Source organism: Myotis myotis, unplaced genomic scaffold, assembly GCF_014108235.1.
Source record: "Myotis myotis isolate mMyoMyo1 unplaced genomic scaffold, mMyoMyo1.p scaffold_m19_p_8, whole genome shotgun sequence".
In the NCBI taxonomy this organism is placed as follows: Eukaryota; Metazoa; Chordata; class Mammalia; order Chiroptera; family Vespertilionidae; genus Myotis; species Myotis myotis.
In genome coordinates, this window is record NW_023416390.1 from 41,447,142 (window position 1) to 41,468,294 (window position 21,153).

The following is a 21,153-nucleotide window of genomic DNA, read 5'->3' on the forward strand; positions in this document are numbered from 1 at the left end:
GTGAGTTCAGAAGCTGGAGGAAAAAGTTTGGGAATGGAGATCTCAAGAAAGGCTTCAACAAAGTGGTATAATTAACTTTCAGGTGACCGATTTCAAAGTCCCCTCGCAGGTGTACTCTCATAATCTGAAACATCGACAGACCACATCCCTTTCTGTTCCCCAAAATGCTTACCTATTGATACCTTGGAGTCCTGGCCACTTACATTTGCTCCTGATCTAGCAAATGAATTTTGACTGTGTGCCCTTCTCTATCCATCCTGGGTCATATAGCCCATCACTTCAACCCTGCCTTCTCAATATCCTACAGTTTCTTGACACTCTTAACTTTCTGTGACATCCACTCTGCAACAACTCAGCCCCAGTTCAATCTAGCAATTAAATTTCATGTGACTCTGCCTACGCTTATAAAGGCTTTAGTAGAAAATGTCATAGTTGTGAGAGTTTGAGATACACCAAATATACTCTCCCAACTGGTGGCATCACTAGATGCTCAGTATTCCCCAGATTCTGTGTCCTCCATTGCTCTTAGCAGTTCCAGAAGTTCTATATACTAAACACTCTCCCTTCCAAACCGCCTCCTGTCGACCACCTCCCCCGCTCTCCTCAGCAGATCACCTTGCCTCCTCTTTCACCAAGAAAATTGAGGCCATCAATCGAGAACTCCCTCAATTTCCTCCCCTGCCATGTACAAACTTATCTGTCTGGCCCCATCCTTCCCTCCTGACCTCCTATCTCAGTGAAAATGCTGTCCTTCCTCTTGTCTGACGCTAATCCCTCCACCTCGGCTTTGGATCCCTTCCTTGCTCCCTCCTCTGAGACCTTGCTCCATTAATCTTCCTCTCTCTGCCCTGTATCTCCCTTCCCCTTCCTACTAGCTCTCAGCATCCTATTAATATGAACAATCCACTCCCCTTCTTGAAAAAGTCCACCTCAATCCATGCTTCTCCCTTTAGCTTCTGCTCTATTTCTCTTCCTTTCCAGTCAGTCTTCTTGGAGAGTTCATTGTCTTCACTTCCCCACTGCCTGCCCTCCCACAGGGCAACCAGTTTCACCTCACAAGGGGAACTGCCCCCAGTAATGCCATCAATGGCTCCTTTTTCCAGAGCTGCTGGACATTCTTATTGTCCTTCTTTCTTGACCCTTCTTGCCATAAGACCCATTTTCTGTTCCCTCCTTCCTAGAACTCTCTCTCCCCTTGCCTCCAAGACAAAGGATTTCACCTACCTTTCTAGCCTTTCTTCTCAGTGTGCTTCAAGGCCTGTGTCCTCCTGTCCCAGCCAGCACTCTTGATGTCCTCTCCTGTTTCTCTCCTGCTCTACATGATCCTTCATGCAGGCCTTCACCCATCTGCTGATCAGTCCCAAACCCAGACCTTGGATCCATAATTCTCTTATTCTCTCCAGACACTGATTCCAACCACGTGAGGGGCACCTCCTATTGAAATCTCACAGTCACCTCAATCTCAGTCTTTCTGATTATACTAGTTTCTTTCTCTCTGTCTCAGTGAATAGCACCACGAGAAATCCACAAGCCATCCAGATTCCCTGCTTAGTATCCCTAAAGTCAACATCTTTGCGTTTAAGTCACTACTGCTTCTCTGCCTCTCTTGAGTTGTTACAACCAGCCCAACTCTCTCCTCCAGGCTTCTTGCCTTGGCACTCCAGAATAATCTTTGTAATTCTCAAAGCTCAGCCCACTCTCCTGCTTAAAAGCCATTCACCAGCCTCCTTGGCTTCAGGATAGTGTTCAAATTCCTTAGTTCAGCCCTTTAAGGCCCTTTTCAATCAGGCTCCTGCCCATTTCTCTAGCCTAGCACTCACTCCTTCCACCCACCTGCACCCACACATCTCTGCTCCAGACCCAAGGGGCTATTTGAAATGCTCAAAAGGGTCAAGCTAGTTCACTTCCCCCTGCTACCCAGTATTCCTGCCTGGAATGCTCATCTTCTCCTTTCCCCTGCAAACACTACCCAGGGTTCTATCTCTGCTGCAACTTCCCCTTGTCAACTTTCTGTGCCCGTATAATGCCCAAGTTGTGCTTTTTTTTCAAAGTGTGCCTCTCACTCTATTTTAATTGATGATTAACAGGCATGTCTCCCCTTCTCCTTGAATTCTCATGATGTAAAACAAATACCAGGAGCATAATAAACATATAATGAATGTTTGCTGCATGAATGAAGAATGAATGATGGATGCATGGATGGGTAAGATTTTAACTATCTTACTATAGCTTTCAATAAAGTTTTCTGACTTTTAAATAAGTATAACTTTTTAAAGTTTATTATAAACACAGTTTTTATGGTCATAGGTTTGATGTTATCTTCACTTCCTCAATCCCTAGAGTCTACTGAAGTGTCAACTGGATATACTTTCATCATATAGTGCTTACAATTCCTTATGTTTCAATTCCTGTATCTGCATTTCATTATATTTTTAGGATGTCTTTCTCTCTTAGGCAATGACATCATTGTATCTTCCTCTTGCATCCCTTTTCTAGTCCCCTACCATTCTGCCACTTCTGCATACCAAAAAGATATGTGTGTTATAATTGTCTCTATAAAACAAGAGTGAGCACCCTGTGGGCTCTTTTAAGAGTCAAGTGTACAATATTGTACCCAGATACCACTGGCCTTCTCTTGTCCTTGCAAGAGCCTGTCTATCACACTGAGAGGCAGACCTTCATAATAGTTGACCTCTCAGCTCTTTGGATCAAGAGTACACCCCTAATTAAAACCCACTTAATCATATTTTATCTCTTAGGAATTTGCCCAGTTATTGTTGACATCCAGCCTGCAGACCTGGGAACTGAGGCTGCCATTTTGGGAGAGCTACAATGACCCCATGTCAAGCAGATAAGAGAAATATGCAGAGAGAAGGAAAGAAACTAGATATTCAGAGAGACGCAGAAATAAGAAATTGTATAACTCTAGAGAAACAGAGAAAGAGCAGACTTGATTTCTGGCTTTACACATCTCCACTCCTATTTCCAGGAGACCCAGCCATACTCGTGATAATTAGGCTCCCTCAGAGTTCCTGTATCATTTAATTAAACATTTTTTAGGGAAGCTGGTTCTGATTTAGTTCTGTTCTTTGCAACTAACAGTACCTGAGACAATGAAAAGAACTACAGTTTACTTGTTGTTGACTCTCTCAAGTGCTCTCCCACATCCCCGTTAGGGTAGGTATTTTTGTCTCCACTTTATGGGAGGAACTGAGCCTGAGGAAAGTTAAGTAACTTGGCCATATTCATGCAGTAGAGTGGTGTTTAGACCTGGGCTATCTGATTTCAAAAGCCATTCTTTAACCACCACATCCTACTCCCTCATGACTCAGTGATATTTATTTTGGGACTTTGGGCTTCTAGCTTCTTGGCTAACTTGCCATATATACGTGAGCTCTGGAAAATTTAAATATATCTGACACCCAGAAAATTAAGACAGGGAACTATAAAAGTCATAGAACTGAACTAGACCTTGGTAGTCATATTTTTAAACACCTTCATTTATAAAAATGGAAATAGACATACCCAGATCTTAGGTTACTTGTGAAAGATTAAACAGTTTTCAAAAATATTAGATAGGTATTAAGTTGCTGGTACTAGAACTCAATTTTATTTTTTAATTTATTTTTGCATCTTCATATCATATTATCAAATCTGCCTCTTTTGAGATGATCTGATGTGTTTTCTCAAGATGATTAGGAGATGAGATATCCATCAGCCCTGCTCCTATCATATGGAGTCACTTTTGAACTTGGGACACCGAATGCCACCACCACCCAACCTCAGTTAACATTTCCCTTGACAATGGATGCTGTGACCAAGATCACTAGGCCAGATGGGACAGTAGAGGAGCGCCAGACTGTGGTGGACAGTGAGGGCCGAACAGAAACCACAGTAACCCATCAAGAAGCAGATGACAGTCCTCGAGATGATCCAGAATCACCAACAGTTCCAGCCCTGGATGATGCCTTTTCCATCCTGGATTTATTCCTAGGTCGTTGGTCCCGGCCTCGGTCCCAGTAGCCTTGTTAACCCTCAGAGGCCTTCATGTTCTTCCCACCTCCCACCCTTTTCTCACCATCTTAGCTTCTTCTCCTGTCACCTCAGGGCCTTGGTCTGTGGAACAGTGAATTGGGGGCATGTCAGTATGTCATTCATGCAAACTGACCAATAAAACCCTTATTTACGCTAAAAAAAAAATTACCTTTTACAACACAGTGAAGGAACTATCTTTTTATTGATTAGAATAAGATTTATTCACTATGTGTGTGCCATTGTTTAGAAAATCCCTAGGAAGAAATCTACATCCTCATTTCCTTCTTTGTTCCCCAATAAATTGAGTGCTTTGTATGTGTAAGGCACTGTGCTAGGCATTGTGAGAGAAATAAAGAAGTCTAACCAACAGTCCCTTCCCTTAAAGTATTCAGTCAAATTTCAACCTTTCAAGTGATTTGGAAATATAATTTAAATGCACCAATTATTATGTAAAGCAAAGTATATGCTACCTTTTTTTCCATATATAAGGCTGTAAAAAAACAGGAGACATTTAGCAAGGGACAAATTACTATATAAAATGCAAAATGCCTCTACAATAAAAAGTTGGTTATAGCAGAGTATAATTTATTCTCTTAGCCTTTCTGATAAGTGAACCTTTGCATTTTCATATTTTATTCTTAATTTTTAAGTATTAAAGTACGTGCCATGAATGATCAATAAGTAGAGAGGGCAACGATACCACAGTGCTTTGAAATTGCTCTGTTAACACCTCTCTCCTGTTTTCTCCAGGGACAGCGTTTCCCACTCATCCCCCTCTCTATTACAGCTGCCCCTGATGATTAAATATCAGTACCGAGCAGCTTTGTAGTATATTCTCCTAGGAGACTTCTGTTCATTTCTAGCATAATCTCTTATACTCATTTCTTGGGAATGAAAACCCATCTTGTCGCTTTCGGCCAGGTCCCAGAAGTGAAATACTGGGGCACATTAATCTGCCATGACAGCCTAATCCCATTCCTCACCACCTCCCAACAATTCTCACTTTCCTAATTACCTTCCATAGTTTTCCTTTTTAAGTTTTCTATAAGCCATGGCTGCACACTTCCGTTAAGCCTCTTTTTCACAGCATATGCACATCTGGGGACGTTCTAAAGGTACACCTCCTTTCGCAGGCCTGTTTTTGGTGCCTGTGCAAAGTGCTTGAATTCCTATGGGGACAGAATGCTTTACTTTGACTTTCCTTTTCAATAAGTTTCTCCTGTCCAAAATGGAAAAACTTTGGTGTGTTGGGATGACCTAGTCAGTAATGAGCATCATGAATAAGTACTGGAATTTGGAGACTCTTCTCTTCATTTCTCCTTTTCTCCTTCTCTCTCCACACACCCTGCATAAATATATGCATAAAAATATATAATGTATTCACTATTAAGGCATGTGTGCCCCAAAGCTACTTATATAATGGATATACTTACCACAGACAATAAAAATGAGGTGTGGAGTTGAAGTCCATTTTTTCCATATGTGATTGATTTGGACTGTTTTGTTTTTTTCCAAAATTTTATATGAAAAAATAGACGTGTACCTTTACACAAAGTATATTACATGAAATCATGGCCTCTTTTAAAAAATGATTTTATGATCAAGTAAGATTGGTTAATGCTGCATATTATGTTCCCCTCCTGCAGAACCATAATGTGTGTTCTTACATTCTGGGATATCCTACAATGAAGAAACAGTTTAACTTTTAGAACCAGCATTTCCCAAATGCATTAGACTATGGGCCCTTTTTTTATTCCTGCCCATAATGCCATTTAACATTCCAAATAACTCACATTTTGTAGAATATTTTTAATAAAGTTTATCCTAAGAGATAAATTTCATTTTTTGCCATTAATATCAAGTTTTATGACTGTGTACTTCACCCTCGCCATCCTACAAGGTTCACAACATATGTGTTTGTAATCCGAAGATGACATTTTGCTTCCAGAAAGGCGAGGGTCGTTAATGTAAGTCTGGTCAGGAAAATTTTCTACACAATCCTAGGGGATTGTGAGCTACCTGAGGGTAACAGCCATGTCTTGTTTACTTTTGTATTCTACATGCCTGCAGCCTGGCATCATAGCTATCATCAAAACTTGATGAATGAATGATGAATGAATGAATGAATGAATCAGTGTCTTCATAGCATTTTCATAGCATTAGTCTGGCTCTATCGCAAAATCTACACATTTTTGTGATTAACTCAGTATTGTGTGAGGATGGGAGATGTAACATGGAATTATAAAAGAGAACAAAGAGAGAATCTGAGGATGAAGGTGCTCAAACCACTGAAGTCAAAGGCTGCACCCTCACAAACACCTGAGAGTCCTGATGAAATGCAGCGGTTCAGAAACCACGCGGATCTGGGGCAGAGGGAGAGGTGCAGCACGGGAGGCACCAGTGTATTTGTTATAAGCTGTTCCCTAGTTAAAGGAGGGAACATTGTACTCACACCGTAAAAAAGAAAATATAAAGTGATTTAGGATCATCTAGTTGCTTTAACTTTGTGGGTTCTGCTAAACCAATGTGATGAAGGGAGAGACAATATATTGCATCTTGACCCCACTTTACATCAATGGCTGCTATCAGTAAAGGCACATCCAGGAATGGCTGAGCAGTAGAAACGAATCATAGGAATCTGAGTCTGCGGTTAATAGTTATACTGATAGAATTCTGAATTAAATTTGGCAATATTCTTTCATTGATGACAACCAGCTTGACAAAAATTGAGAATCGAAAATCAGAAATGTGTAAGTTACAATCAGCTTTCTCATTATCTAAAGAGAAGAAGCTTAAAAACTTGGATGCTAATCCAGAACTTGTACTTACTAGCCCTGTGACCTTGGAAAAGTAGCATAACTTCTCTGAGCCTTGGTTTCCTCATCTGTAAAGTAAAAAGAAAATACTAATTCATGGTTGTTTTCAGGACCAGATAAAATAATGTATTAAGTTGTTAATCTGTTGCCTAGTGCATGATAGGTACTTACTCATGATAGCTATTATTGTTAATAGCATTATTGTAAAATATGTTAACACACTTATCACAATCATTCTTCCAATTTTAAGTGTAACTTCAGACATACCACTGCAAGCTTATTAACAAGCAGTTAATATTTTTAAGCACCTGTTCCATGCCAAGCATATGCATATCACATATAAATATGAAGTATTCTAAAATTTCAAAGGCCAATGAAAATATAGCCAAGACACAATACATAGTGCTTTTTGGAAAATGTCTTTTCATAAAAATGAAATCTATGTTAAGAAATAATATCTAACATTAATTATTAGTCAATGATTATTAAGATTAGCCTAACATGTTCACTTATTAAATAACTAGAAGCTCTGTGCATGAAAATTTGTGCACTCGAGGCGGGGGGGGGGGGGGGGGGGGTCCCTCAGCTCAGCCTGCACCCTCTCGCAGTCCAGGAGCCCTTGGGGAATATTTGACTGACAGCTTAGGCCCACTCCCTGCAGCCGTCCCCACTCCCCATCGCCCCACCGCTGCCACTGGTGGCCTCCCTCTGCTGAAAGCAACCGGCTGGCCTACAAGCCGCCAGCCCCACCCCCTGACCCCCCTCTGCCACTGCCAGTCACCACTGCCCCCCTCCACCAATCACCAACCCCTCCCTCTGCCCGCTGGCACCCGCTTTGGCTGGCCTGGCGCTGTCTGCTCTCTGGCCCTGGCCCCCACCAACTAGTCATTTCACCATTCGGTCAATTTGCATATTAGGCTTTTATTATATAGGATATAGATTAAGGTAAGATTTAAAGAAGCAACCCAAACCTAATACCCTCTTTAAAATCTAGTATCCTCTTGAGAAACCCTATTCATAATAATCCCTACAGTATTTAAATGCTGCTTTTCTTCCAACATGTGGTCAGCACTGAGTCTTTCCAAGGGGCCCTGAACTGATCATGATCTTAGACTGCTTCGCACTGGAGGTGGAGGGCAGCTTATGACCAAAATCCTTCATGTTGCACTTGGATGCACTCTTTGCTCCTCTCACTAGCAGAGAAGATGGTGAGCCATCAGTCTCCAGTGTTTTCAAGTTAAGGCCAAATTGCCCTTTCAATGTCTGATCTCCTTACAGTACCATAAACACAAGATCCTGGATGGGTCCTCAACCAAATCCCGTGACTGTGCTTTAAACCTTAGGATTCTCTGGAGCCCTCTTGACTCTTAAGATGCTCTAAATCCTACTCCAAAAGAATTGGAAATGAACACACTTGAGCATTTAAATGAATACTTTGCCAAATTGAAACTGTTGAGGAATGGGTTGTTCTACATAAGCAAAATTTAAAGGTAATTTAAAAAAGTCTTTCCAAGTATCAATTAACATTTTATATATTTACAATGGAAATATCTTTGTGTTTTAATTATTAACTAATGATTAATATAGACTATGATCTACTACATGCCAGGCAGTGTAGGTACTTTCAAGGATTTAATTGTATTCTCATAAATAACAGGTGAGGTAGATAGTATTACCATAATTTTAGAGACAAAGAAACTGCATCTTCACGTGACCAAGTCACTGCCCTGACTCTAAATCAGGGAACTTTCCATATTTCTACACTGAGATATCATAGCGTAACTATGGGCTGGAATACCACAATATAAGCTTATCAACCGAAAACATAAAGTGGATTAAATAAAGGCAAAATATTCACAAGGTCTTTTCCCATGGACAGTCAAATACATTTGGTATAGACAACTGTTCCAACACTCAGAAGCTGTGTAAGATTTAGTTCATGAAGTCTACTCTCATCCCCAGATCCAGAAAGGATGCCTCTTGTTCTCAGAGCAGCTAAAGCACTTTGCTTGAACCTAGAACACTCTCTGTGGTATTTCAATTGTGTGCTACCTGTCTTATTTTCCTTATGACCACTTCTCATCTCCCTTACTAGTCTGTAAATATCTTAGAGTCATAGACTCTGTCTTATTCAAGTCGTATCACCCACTGCGTCTAGGCTAACACAGAGAAGGTTCCTGAAAGGTTTACTTAATAGATTAGTGAACTAACAAGCAGGTACCTGTGAATGTATCTGCTCATGGTCCTTTGTGTCAAAGCAGGAAAACAGTTTGATCCAAGGAGCTGGTGTGGAGAACTGTTGTCAGGTCACTGACCCTTCTGTCCTCTTTCAGGAGCGGCTCTGCCCTGGCCCAGCTCTACGGAACCTCCGCCACCTTAGAGCACCACCATTTTAACCATGCAGTGATGATCCTTCAGAGTGAGGTACGGCCCTAACGTTCTGCTTCTCCCCTTGACGGAAAAATCAATGAAACCTCGCCTCCGACCTCTCTCTGTAATGCCACAGGTAGACACAGAGAAGTGGAACAGGTTTTTTAAGTCAAACGACTAGGCCCTTTTGTGTGGCTTTTTTTATTCGGTGAGATGCCTGACCAAGGAACGGGTTCAAATTCTCCCGGAGCTGATTCATTTGGGATTCATTCTTGGTTTGGAAGCTTTTCCCATTCACTTAGCAGAGGAGATAGCCTCCGACTTGCTTACCTTCCTTAGGGCTACAGAAGCCCATACACAGGGATTTGATCCAAGTAGTGAGTGGCCCAACCTTCCTATTGTGTGAAACTCACAGCCCCATTAAAAGAAGGTGGAAACAGGATGATAAAGTTACACTTTATTAGCACAACTGAGGTATCTACATAAGATAAGCACTTAAAGTTGCTGGTGGGACCAGTCTGAAAGTGAGAATCGCAGCTACATTTGAGACCCAGGGTTGTAGGACTTGGAAGTGCTTTTCTGCTTTTAGCTCCCGCGGAGAAAAGGAAAACCACTGCTGAGACTGGCAGAGGCAGCATGAGCTCGAAATCGCCAGGAAAGGATCTGTTCGGTTTTCTGCGGGCGTGCAGGCTGTTTGTGTGTGTGTGGCTGGAATAGCATCATTAAATATGGAGGTTTTCCTCCAGCCTACCTTGAGAAAGCATGTCTTTTGTAACATCATGAAGGCCTCGTTCGACCCCAGAAAGAGAGTGGGCAGTGTGGCTGGGGCAGGCCAACCGCTGGGGGAGACCTCTCTTCAGCTGGGAAGGAAGCAACACAGTTAGGCTCTCGGTAACTCTGACAGAAACCAGCATCCGGCATGTGTGGCTCCGGAATTTCCCTATGAAAGCCATGTTTTAGCCGAGTGCTGTGGCCAAGGAAGGCACGACAGGGGGAACTTGGGTTCAGGCTGTCTTTTCTGCACTAGTAACAGGATGGGTTTATACCTCAAATCCCAAGCACTCCCACCATTGTCATAACAGGGATTATGCACAGGATATCAAAGTTTTCTTGAAAGGTCATTTGTTTATTTGTTTGGGGAAACAAATCCCACTAACACAGAATTTGTCTTCAGACAAATAAAATACCTTGGCTGCCCTTCACTCAAGATTTCTCTATGAAGGACCGGAATAATAACATTACTATGCAGTGAGCATAACTGGTGCGTGCAGGCCCTGCCCTGGGCTCCCCCATTCCCTCCCTCCCTGACCTCAGAAGGGCAGAACTGCAGATGTCATCATCACCCACTTCCTAAATGCAAAGGACAGAGCAGCTAGGTGGGCAGGCAAAAGTCCCACAGACCTTTCTTCCCCCACTTGCTTCTCTTTCCATCAATACCACCCTTCTCAGGGGTGGGGAACCTTTTTTCTGCCAAGGGTCATTTGGATTTTTATAGCATCATTTGGGGATCATACAAAATTATCAACTTAAAAATTAGCCTGCTATATTTGGTCAAACATTTAATTAACTCACCCCTAATGCCTTGACAGGGCCAGGCCAAATAATTTTGCAGGCCTTATATGGCCCTCAGGCCCGGCATTCTCCACCCCTGTGCCTAAACAAAATGGAAGCAGTATTTCAAGGACACAAATCTATTTCAAGGACCAAGCTCTTGAGGCACTGGAGGAAGCCAATTTGCATATAAATAATACACTGATTGCAAATTAATGTTTTTTATCAGTATTAAAGCTGATCTGGCTAGCTTTGTCACTCAGTTATCTATAAACAACTGGCTTAGTTACTCTATGTCCTTTAAAAGTGGTAAAATGCACTCTCACAAAATAATCAAGATCTTCAAACGCAGACCAGCTTTCTCCTGGACTTCACATTAGTTTTATTGTGACTTGTTCCTAACAGCTATGCAGGCAGACCTGGGAGATATCATGGGTTCACTCCCAGACCATCGCAATAAAGAGAGTCATAATATTTTTGCTGGTGGAGGATCTTGCCTTCAGTTTATTAAAAAAAATGCAGCATCTGTAAAGCACAATGAAGCAGAGCACAATAAAACGAGGAGTGTCTGTACTTCTTTCACTGGGAGATGCTAGACATATGGCTGAATCCCAGGAACTACTTGTCGGTAGCTTCCAACCACCTTTTCTCAGGCCCCAGTATACCAGCCTGTGATTGATCCACAGGGCAAGGCTCGGGCAAAGAAACTGGGGCAGAATTATGGTATGGCATTCCTTTAGTTATTTGTCTTCTTCCTAATGGCTGAATTAAGGGTCTGGGAGAGTTCATTTGAAAATTATTAATAATATTGGACCTAGTCCCATGTGGAACCAATATACTCTAGTCTTTATCAAGTGGTGGGTTCACCCAAGGAGATAAATTAACTCGGGGAAGCAGATTTTCATCTGGTGCTTGGTAGGCGGTAATTTACTAATTGATATTCTGGTTCCCAGAAATAATTAATTTACTTCTCATTGGGAAATAGTTTCTTCTTAGGCAGTCATTTCCCCCCTCCTCCGGCACCATCTTCTGGCTCTCCACGCGAGGCAGCAGCCTGCTCCAGTTCCCGGGCTCTGTGTTTGAGTTCGTACTTCATGCTAAGAAAACCTGATAAATGAGAAGTCCTGACTTTCAAAGCAAATTAAGTGGATTGTCTGTCACTTTACAAAGGGATTTTCCTCTTCACTAAAACCATTGTACAACTGCCAGTGTAGCTGAAACACGTTTTGATGACGTGTTCTTTTCAAAGGCATGGAGATACAGGTGTGTTTTCACATTTTCCCAGGTGGAAGTCATCTTTACAGTCCCCAAAGCTATGCCGAGAACAATATCGTATACATTCTAACTACGCAGGAAGGATGTACTGAACTTCATCTGCCACACGCTTCATCAAGACGATCTTCACGGTTTAACACAGGGTTTCTCAACTTCAGTTGCTCTGGCATGTTGGGCCTGGTTCATCTTTGCTATTCAGGCCAAATTGTGCATTGTAGGACCTTTAGCAGCATCTCTGGCCTCTACCCTCTAGATGCCAGTAGCACCCATCACCAGTGTGACAATCAAAAATATCTCTGAACATTGCCAGACGTCCCCATTGCTCAAATCACCCCCAGTTAAGAACCTCTGGTCTAATGTTTTTTCTCCTCCTTAAAGTCATTTGTTGACATAGCAAGTACTTCCAAAATGCCAACTTGAGTTTTAATTAGTGAAATTATTATTTATTTTAGGGTCATAAAGATTCCCAAATGTTTTGTTAACTTCTGCATTCAGTAATTCCACAGGAAATGGGTAGTCAAATGGAGTTGTTAGCACAAATACACCCAATAGTAAGACAAGGTCAACATTTTTCAGAGTTTGCTCTTTAAGACTAGACATAATAAAGTGTCCCTTGGTAGTCCTCAAAGATGACTGCACTTTCTGGCTTTGCTATGTTTGCCAGGAACTATGTTTGTATTTGTGCAAAATTTCATTAAGCTTTTTAAAAAATGGTTTGCCATGTTTTTTCCTATATATATTTAATATATAGGAAAAAATATGCAATATATATTTAATATACTATATAGGGAAAACATGCAATCAAAAACTCATATTTAATGGGGTTTTTTTGTGACTTTTTACTTTCTCATTACAGGGTCACAACATCTTTGCTAATCTGTCCTCCAAGGATTATAGCGACCTCATGCAGCTTTTGAAGCAGTCAATATTGGCAACAGACCTCACGCTGTACTTTGAGTAGGTATCAGCATTTGACAAATGGATATCTAAAGTTTCATCCTGTAATTAATTTCCAAGTGCAATTTGGGGGTTGCCTGTTGTTCTAGCACTGACAGCAATGTGTAAATGAGCTAAACGTTTTGCTGTTGTTTTCCCTCATCTAAAACTTTATTAAGGTGATGTCTGTGAGATAAGAGCTCCACCACAAGATTTGGAGCTCTCTTTATTTTTTTATGATCCTTGTGTGGAACTCTTGACTCTGAAACTAAGTGATGGTCATTTTTATTTTAAAGACTCTGATTTCTATTTTAGACTATTATTTCTCTTCAGATCTAAAATGGCATTGCTGATGCTAATGAAAATGGTGTGTTGCTGGAAGGCTGACTAGAAATCCAAGCCTTCATTCCTCGCCTCTCCTCTACCTCTCTTTCTTAGAAAAGCTGCCCCCCCCTTTTTTTTCCAATTTTAGACCTCCACCTGAGCTGGAAATTCCATCCCTCTCATTTCCTCTAAGACCTGCTCTATCAGGCACCACCTCTTTCAGAAGCCTGGAAATATCTTCCTTTGCTGATATACACAGTTTTTTCTTGAAGACCAAACAACTTTCCTTCCTTCAAAAATTATTTCACCCTATGGAGATCTTAATTGCTTTTCAATTTACATTTCTTTTAGTGCCTACCTTTTAAAATAAATGGAGCATATTTGTACCTTTGTTTTCCTAACACCCATTTTACCTTAAAGAGTAGTGTCCACCTCCACATTCTATCAAAATTAGACTTTCAGAAGTCACCAGAGACTTCCTCGTCCCCAAATTCAATGTCCTTTCCTCATTTCTAATATATTCTAATTTCTTTGAGAAATCTGAAGATTTACTGACTTCTCATTGCCAATTCCTACTCTCTTACTCTCTTATCTTCCCCCAACATCCAGCTTCCTTTCTCTCTCCTTTTCTGGATCCTTTCTAAGTTTCTTTTCTCTTCGCTCCTTTGGATGAGTTCTTGAACCCATGTTCTTCTTTCTCTATTTAGATTCACTCCCCTGGTTGTATCTCTATAATACCTTTATATTCTAGAAGACTGAAATTCTTCAGTCTAACTCTAGACATGTACCTCTAACTTCTGTTGCAAAAGCCTTTAGGGGCTTCATTGCTTTCAAAGCAACCTTTAAACTTGGTTTGAGTTTCAAGGCCTTCCATAATCTGCCCCCAACCTTTTTTTTTCATTCTTTTATTCCACTTCTCTCTTACATGATTTGTCTTCCTTAACCAGACGGGTCTATGTGTTACCCTTTGAAAACACCTATGCAGTGCCTCTTGTGCCCCAGTCATATTACTGTTCCTACATGGAATCTTATCCCTGTAGTTCCCCATCTGGCTGAAATACCCTTTAAGGTTCATCTCTTCTACCACCTCTTCCAGGAATTTTATGTCACCCCCTTTGTAATCTTACTGCACGTGGGCATTATATCAGTTAGTATTAGATTCAATTATAAGGGACCAAAAAAGTAACACAAGATAACAGTGGCTTTCTTCTCTGTCACACAGAAGAAGTCTGGAGATAAACAATCTGTAGTTGGTAGAGTAACTACATTAAGTCACCAGGGACCCAGGCTACCTTTGTCTTTCTATGATGCCTCTTTCAACACATAGTTTCTACCTTAGTCCAAGATAGCTACTCAATGTCCCCCCACATGCCAACTAGCAGGAAAAAGGAAAGAGTTAAGAAAAAAAGGGCCAAAAGGTGATACAAGTTATCTTTTAAGAGAGTTTTCTGGAAATTCCCCAGAACACTTCTGCTTACATTTCATTGGTCCGATTTTAGTCATTTGTCCATACCTAGGTTGAAAGAAGGTTGGAAAGGAAGCCTTTATTCTGGTACAGTCCTGTGCTGCACAACAACATTTTGGTCAACAACAGATGGCATATACTACTTGAATACCATAGAGTCTAGGTGTGTGGTGGGCTATACCACCTAGGTGTGTGTAAGTGCACTCTGTGATGTTCACCCGGTGATGAAATCACCTAGCGACACATTTCTCAGAGGGATCGCTGTTGTTTAGCAGCCCATGACTGTAATCACTGTCCCACTGAAAACTGGGACTTCTATAACTAAGAAGGAAAGGGGGGAGAGCTACTGGAGTAGACAACTGTCAGTGCATGCCACACATTTTTATTGTTGGCTCCTGCTGAATGCGTTATGACATGGGAATAGTGGAAGGAGTAAAGGCTTTTGAATTACTGGTCTGGATTTAGATTTCATTCTGGCATTCTAATTAAACCTGCTGTATTGAGCCCAAGTGTCTATGTCTTCTCCCTCCTGGAATTTTACTGAATTGGCAAATGAATTTTAAAGGAAAAAGGGGACAAATCTGCAAGGAAAGAAGACAGGGGGGCACACAATAACTGATGAGAGGGCAGCACATTTGTGCGAACAGAAGTCCAGCTGACAAATGATAACGGATTGAGCAGCACAGAAGTGCAAGTAGGACCCACGGAGGAAGACAGCTCTGAGAAGCAAGCCCATTGGCGCTGCAGAACCTCACTGGGGGCTGAGAGCCAAAGGCACCATGAAAAGTGGATCTGACATTTAGAGCTTAAGACAAGGTGATTGCTAGAAAGTCAGTTTACAGAACACCCAGCACCCACGAAGTCTTCCACCAGCATAGCTGATAACTTCCTTTCCCCTGCACTTGCAGAAGGCCAAAGGATCATTCTCTGGAGAAACGTAAGGAAGAGCTCCTGAGTGGGGAAATGAGATGCAAAGTTCAGAAGAGGGGTGACACAAAATGGAAGGAGTCTCTGCATTCAAAGCCCACACCCCTAGTCCAGTCACCAGAAGCTAGAAGTCTATAAGCTGCACACTCAGGGTTGTCAGATTTAGCAAATGGAAATCAAGAAGTCCAGTTAAATTTGCATTTTGGATAAACAAATAAATAATTTTTAGTATAAGTACGTCCCATGCAATGTATGTGTGGGACACACGCAACTGCAGCTCAATCTTTTAATGTCTTGCTATTGCACTCAAATGGATAACAAGGATCACACAACATTGATATGAAACTCAGAGGCTAAAACAACCAAGATGCTTTAAAAAAAAAAAAAACACTATAGGAACAACCATAGAAGAATACAGAGCTCTTGGAAATTAAAAACATAATGGCCAAAGTAAAAAATCAAATGATAGCATTGGGAAATACAGTCAAAGAAGAACAAGGCAAAACTATTGAAAACACTGCTTTATTTTATTATACAGTTTACCCGTGAATGACATGGGTTTGAACTGTGCAGGTCCACTTAATACCGATTTTTTTCAATAAATACTGTCAGCCCTTTTCATATGTGGGTTTCACATCCCCAGATTCAAACAACTGTGGATCTAAAATAGTATTTTCAGTCCTCTGTTGGGACTCTGCAGATGCAGAGGGCTGACTATATACATTGTTCAACACCATTTTATATAAAGGACCTGAGCCTCTGCAGATTTTGGTATCTGAGGGGTCTGGAACCAATTCCCCAAGGAGTGATGGAAATATTTAGAAAGTCAAAACTTATATGCAAATTTTCAACTGTGTGCTTTTTAGTAATGTTTGATTTGTTAACTATGTGCATGTATTATTTTAATAAATATATATATTTTAATCCCAGCTCTTCCACTGCTTAGCTGTGTGTCATCAGATGAACGATATACCTCTCTGAGCCTTTTTTTCATGTGTAAAATGGAGATAATACCTATGTTATCTGTCTTATGTCTTGTAAATGCCTTGTATGTTTTATAAATGGCTACATCTACAGCCTCATTTGCTTTATAGCCTATTAATTTTGCATGTTTAGTAGCTTTCATGTTGACTTAACCATCATGATCTTCCCTCTTTTTCTGAATGGATACACCTTGATTTGGGATTTATCGAAGCTTGTATCCCTTTAATATTTTTATTTCCTGTCTCTGACACTTGTAAGATTTTATGTTATTTTCCTCAAAGTAGAAGCATTCTCCCAAGCCAAGTTTCCAAGTAATTTCTAAGGGAGAAAAAAACCTCAACAGTTGGAGCCATTTATCAAGCCCTGTTGGCCATGTGACGAATCACCGAGTGACCGCTGGAATGCAGTCCAGGAAGTGGCTGCAACTCCTTTTCTCATTACTCTGTTCTTATCTTAATGCTGCAGCCCCTGCTAATGTCTGCTGACTCCCAAGGAAGCTGCTAGCTCTCTTTTTGTCACCGTTATTGTTTCCTGAGGTTCTGAATAGCTGTTCGTTCCCTAATCTGGACCTTCAGGAGGCTGATTCACTTGCCTGTCGAAAGTTGCATTAAGGTGTTGCCATATTTTTAGCCAAAACAATCCCTAGGGTTAATGAGGGGGAAGCAACTACTACAAACTGCCACCCGGCTGCTTTTATTTCACAAATACATAGTGCGGAACCGGAAGGGACGTTAGAGATGATGTAATCTAAGTCATCTTTTTCTTGTACATCACGTACTGAGTTCGAAACTGTTAATAGTATAGTTTGGGTCATATGTAATTAGTGGCTAAACTGGAACCCACACTTTGCTAAAAAATACACAAAATCTTGCAAGTGTCAGAGACAGGAAAACGCCTCCTCTTTTAGGGCTTTTTCCACAATCACTGTATTCCTTCTCTAATTAAAAAAATCAAGAAAGACTTGTCATTTGAATTGGGGCTAAATTCCATGGCAATATTGACCTTCTCAGCTGGACATTAAGTGGTTTACTCTGAGCAGCAGCCTGAGTTCCCCAGCCCTCTCCCAAAGCAGAGCTGCAGACGAGGGCTTGCAGGTTCATTTTAGAGGTGACATCAGGAATAGGAGGAGGGGACTGGGACAGTAAAGCGGCAAGTAGGACAGCTATTGTAAGGACACAGACCCTTGTTGGTCACCACTGTGTTCAGCCAGGCTTGACCCTATGCTGCACCTCAAAATTATCCACCAGCCTCCACGTTCCGTCAGCCAAGGTTACTCCATGGTCGTTAATTCCCACACCAGTTCCAGACATCTGTGCCTGAAGGCTGGGAATGCCTACAGCATCCAGTCCCACAGGGGGCGTCAGAGCAGCGACAGGGCAGAAAGAAAGCTGGGCCAGTGATCCGGGAGCTGGGCACTGACTGTTTGAGGCAGCAATGGCTGAGAAAGGTGGGTCAGGAGGGTGTGAGGCAGCCCTAGAGAAAGTCTGGATCAGCACTGGCTCTTCTGCCCTGCCTACTCACATCAAAAGTCATGACACGCCGAAAGCAGTTTGGCTCAGTGGATAGAGCGCCAGCCTGCGGACCGAAAGGTCCCGGGTTCGATTCCGGTCAAGGGCATGTATCTGGGTTGCGGGCACATCCCCAGTAGGAGATGTGCAGGAGGCAGCTGATCGATGTTTCTCTCTCATCGATGTTTCTAACTATCTATCTCTCTCCCTTCCTCTCTGTAAAAAATCAATAAAATATATTAATAATAAAAAAAAAAAAGTCATGACAGTACAGGTCAACCAGGGAGGAAACACACTGCTTTCCTCCCCTAAGAAGGAGAAAGGAAGGGCCAGGCCTTTGGAGAGGGGTGCAGGACTCATTCCTAGGGGCAGGATCTCCTGCGATGCGCCGGCAGGGAAAAACGTAAGGTTCCTGGAAACGTGGGACCTCTTTAAAAATAGCCACAAAGCCCTGTAACTTTAATTTCTAATGGTTCTAGGTGTGCTCAAGATTCTCTCCTACAAGTGACAGATAAAAGCAGAATTCACAAGTTTGAAAAATAAAACAAAAAAAAACCTCAGTGTGAATTTCTGGGTTTCACCACCTAAATCTGGGGATTAATTCTTCAGCCTGATTTTCCAACTCACCAAAACTTTTTCCAGTTTCTGCTGAATGATTTTCTAAAATTGATTTCTGTGTCTATTTCCAAGTCCTTGCAGTGAACAAGGCTTTGATATTTAAGTAGCAATTTCAGCATCCCAGGCAAGAATTAGATATACCTTATCAGTATGCAGCCATGTGACTTTGAGGGTCACTCAATCTCCCTTTGCCTCAGTCTCCTCATCCGCAGTATGGGGATAGGCACCTCACCCACACCAATCCCCTAGGGCCCTTGTGATGGTCAAAGGAGATCGCCTATTTGAAAGATAACTTGGTAATTTAAATAAGTAAGATTTAAATAATCTAAACAATTCATATTTAAATAATTTAAATTTGATAACCTTGATCATTTAAAATACCTTATAAAGAAAAGACCCATTGAGCCAGGAACTAAACAAAATTTTTATAATTAAAGATAACACTTGAGGTCTGCAAAGAGAGAGATTCAAAATTACAGGAGTTAAAATGTCGAAGGGAGATCACAGTGCCCTGTACTATTTGCGTGGAAGTCAACAAAGACGGCCTATGCAACTTTCACACCAATGGACATGGTATTTCCTGCATGCTTACGTAGGGGCTTCATATTCACATGTCCCATTTAACATTTAGGGCAGTCCCATAAGAACAGGTACTATGTTGGAGCTCAAACACACCTGAGGAAACTGAGGTTTGGAGAGATCCAGTAAATTGCTCACAATGTTAACTAATAAAGTTGAGAGTGATGCCTAGTAGTTGGGCTCCAAAACGTTTGAACTACTCTGCCATTCTCTCTGCACTTATAGGATTGTTAGTTTAAGAGCATTAAAGGGGAAACTGAGGCCAGTCCTGGGAACACTCAGACATTAAAGGCAGCAGTAACTTGAGTATGCCCATGTCCAAGGCCAGTTCCAAGCACACTGGGCAGCAAGCCATAGCAATTCAACTAACTGCAGACTAACCAGCAGATTGGGGGGCGGGGCCCAGGCTCCAGGTTCCAGTTGCTCAGGAGCCTGACTGGTGGGGCTGAGACTGCAATTGCATGGAGCTAAGCTGGGGCATCAGAAGTTGAAAATTATTTAGCTCTAATACAGTCCTTGGGGGTGTTGCCGTCAGGTAGCAATTATAGTTTAGCATCGCCCCCCAACAGGGCATGATCACATCAGTGTCTCTCACATCTGCCAGGTGCCTGCTCTGCGCCCAGCTCTGCTCTAGGTATCTCCCCATATCACCACTGGAATAGGAGCTCCACTATTAGACATCTCACTCTGGGAACCCCAAAATCTACCTGACGCATTGCCTGACATAACAAGCTCTCAAAATATAAAATTTTTTTGATATTGAATTCTCAGATCAACTATAAGGTCGATATTGTTATCCCCATCCTATAGATAAGGATGCCGAGTCTTAGAGAGGGTTAAGACTTTTTCCGAAGTCCTCACATTGTCTATGCTCAATCTCCAGGCCACATTGCCTCAGACCACTCTTTAAACTGAGGGTTTATAATTCAGATTTTATAAATCAAATGGGTGCCCCATGCCTTTTTGGTTGGCTTTCTAATTAATCAGACTTAAAAAATGAGTTGTTTTTTTTTTCATTTCCCTTTGTGTTCTACAAACATTCATCAACAATTATGGAAAATGCTCAGCCTATTGGTTTCTAAACCAGCCTAAAGGGATGCAATAAGCAGCATTTCTCAAAAGCATCTGATAATGACAGCAAAATGTACTAACTCATCTAGGATTGCCAGGAATCATCGTTTGACCATCTTTTAAAAATTAGATTAATATCATAAGCAATTTATTTTAAAAAATACAATAAGAGCTCAATGAATGTTTTTACTCCTATGCAGACAGGAATATTAATTCATTCAACAAACATTTATTAAGAGCCCACCATGTTCAGTGCCATCAGCTTCCACAGTTGCCTGCACTCAATTAGCCGCCATATTGAAAGGAAGAGACTAATGTATAGTAAGGTGTTTTGACTTGTAGGGCTTAACCCATTGCTCTTTTCCAAACAGTCTTATATTCTAACAAAGTCTGATAAATTAATCTACTAGCACAACAGGCCCTATGGAAGGTTGATGGAAGAAATATTTTGGTACTTCTGGATGCATTTCAAAGCAATTTTACATATAGTCATGCCCACATCCCCATCCACCTAATATTGCAACTGTATAAAAAAGTGAGAAATTTATCCACTAACACTTATTATGCCTCCTTTATGCCAGGTTCTGTGTTAGCTGCTGGGGATGCTGAGGTAGAAAAGGCATGTTTCTTACCTTTAGGGAACCAGAGCCCAGTGGGGAAGAGAGAAAAACAGTAACACCAAAGCGTGACAAGT

General features: G+C 41.4%; 1 protein-coding gene across 1 annotated transcript in view; it reads left to right on the forward strand.

Moving 5' to 3' along the window:
* PDE11A (phosphodiesterase 11A) overlaps positions 1-21,153 on the forward strand; it is a 287,291-nt gene that overhangs the window by 221,410 nt on the left and 44,728 nt on the right. Inside the window, exons 14-15 of the mRNA XM_036320024.1 lie at positions 9,185-9,275; positions 12,904-13,004. Coding sequence (XP_036175917.1) covers positions 9,185-9,275; positions 12,904-13,004 — 192 coding nt within the window. The remainder of the gene's footprint in view (positions 1-9,184; positions 9,276-12,903; positions 13,005-21,153) is intronic.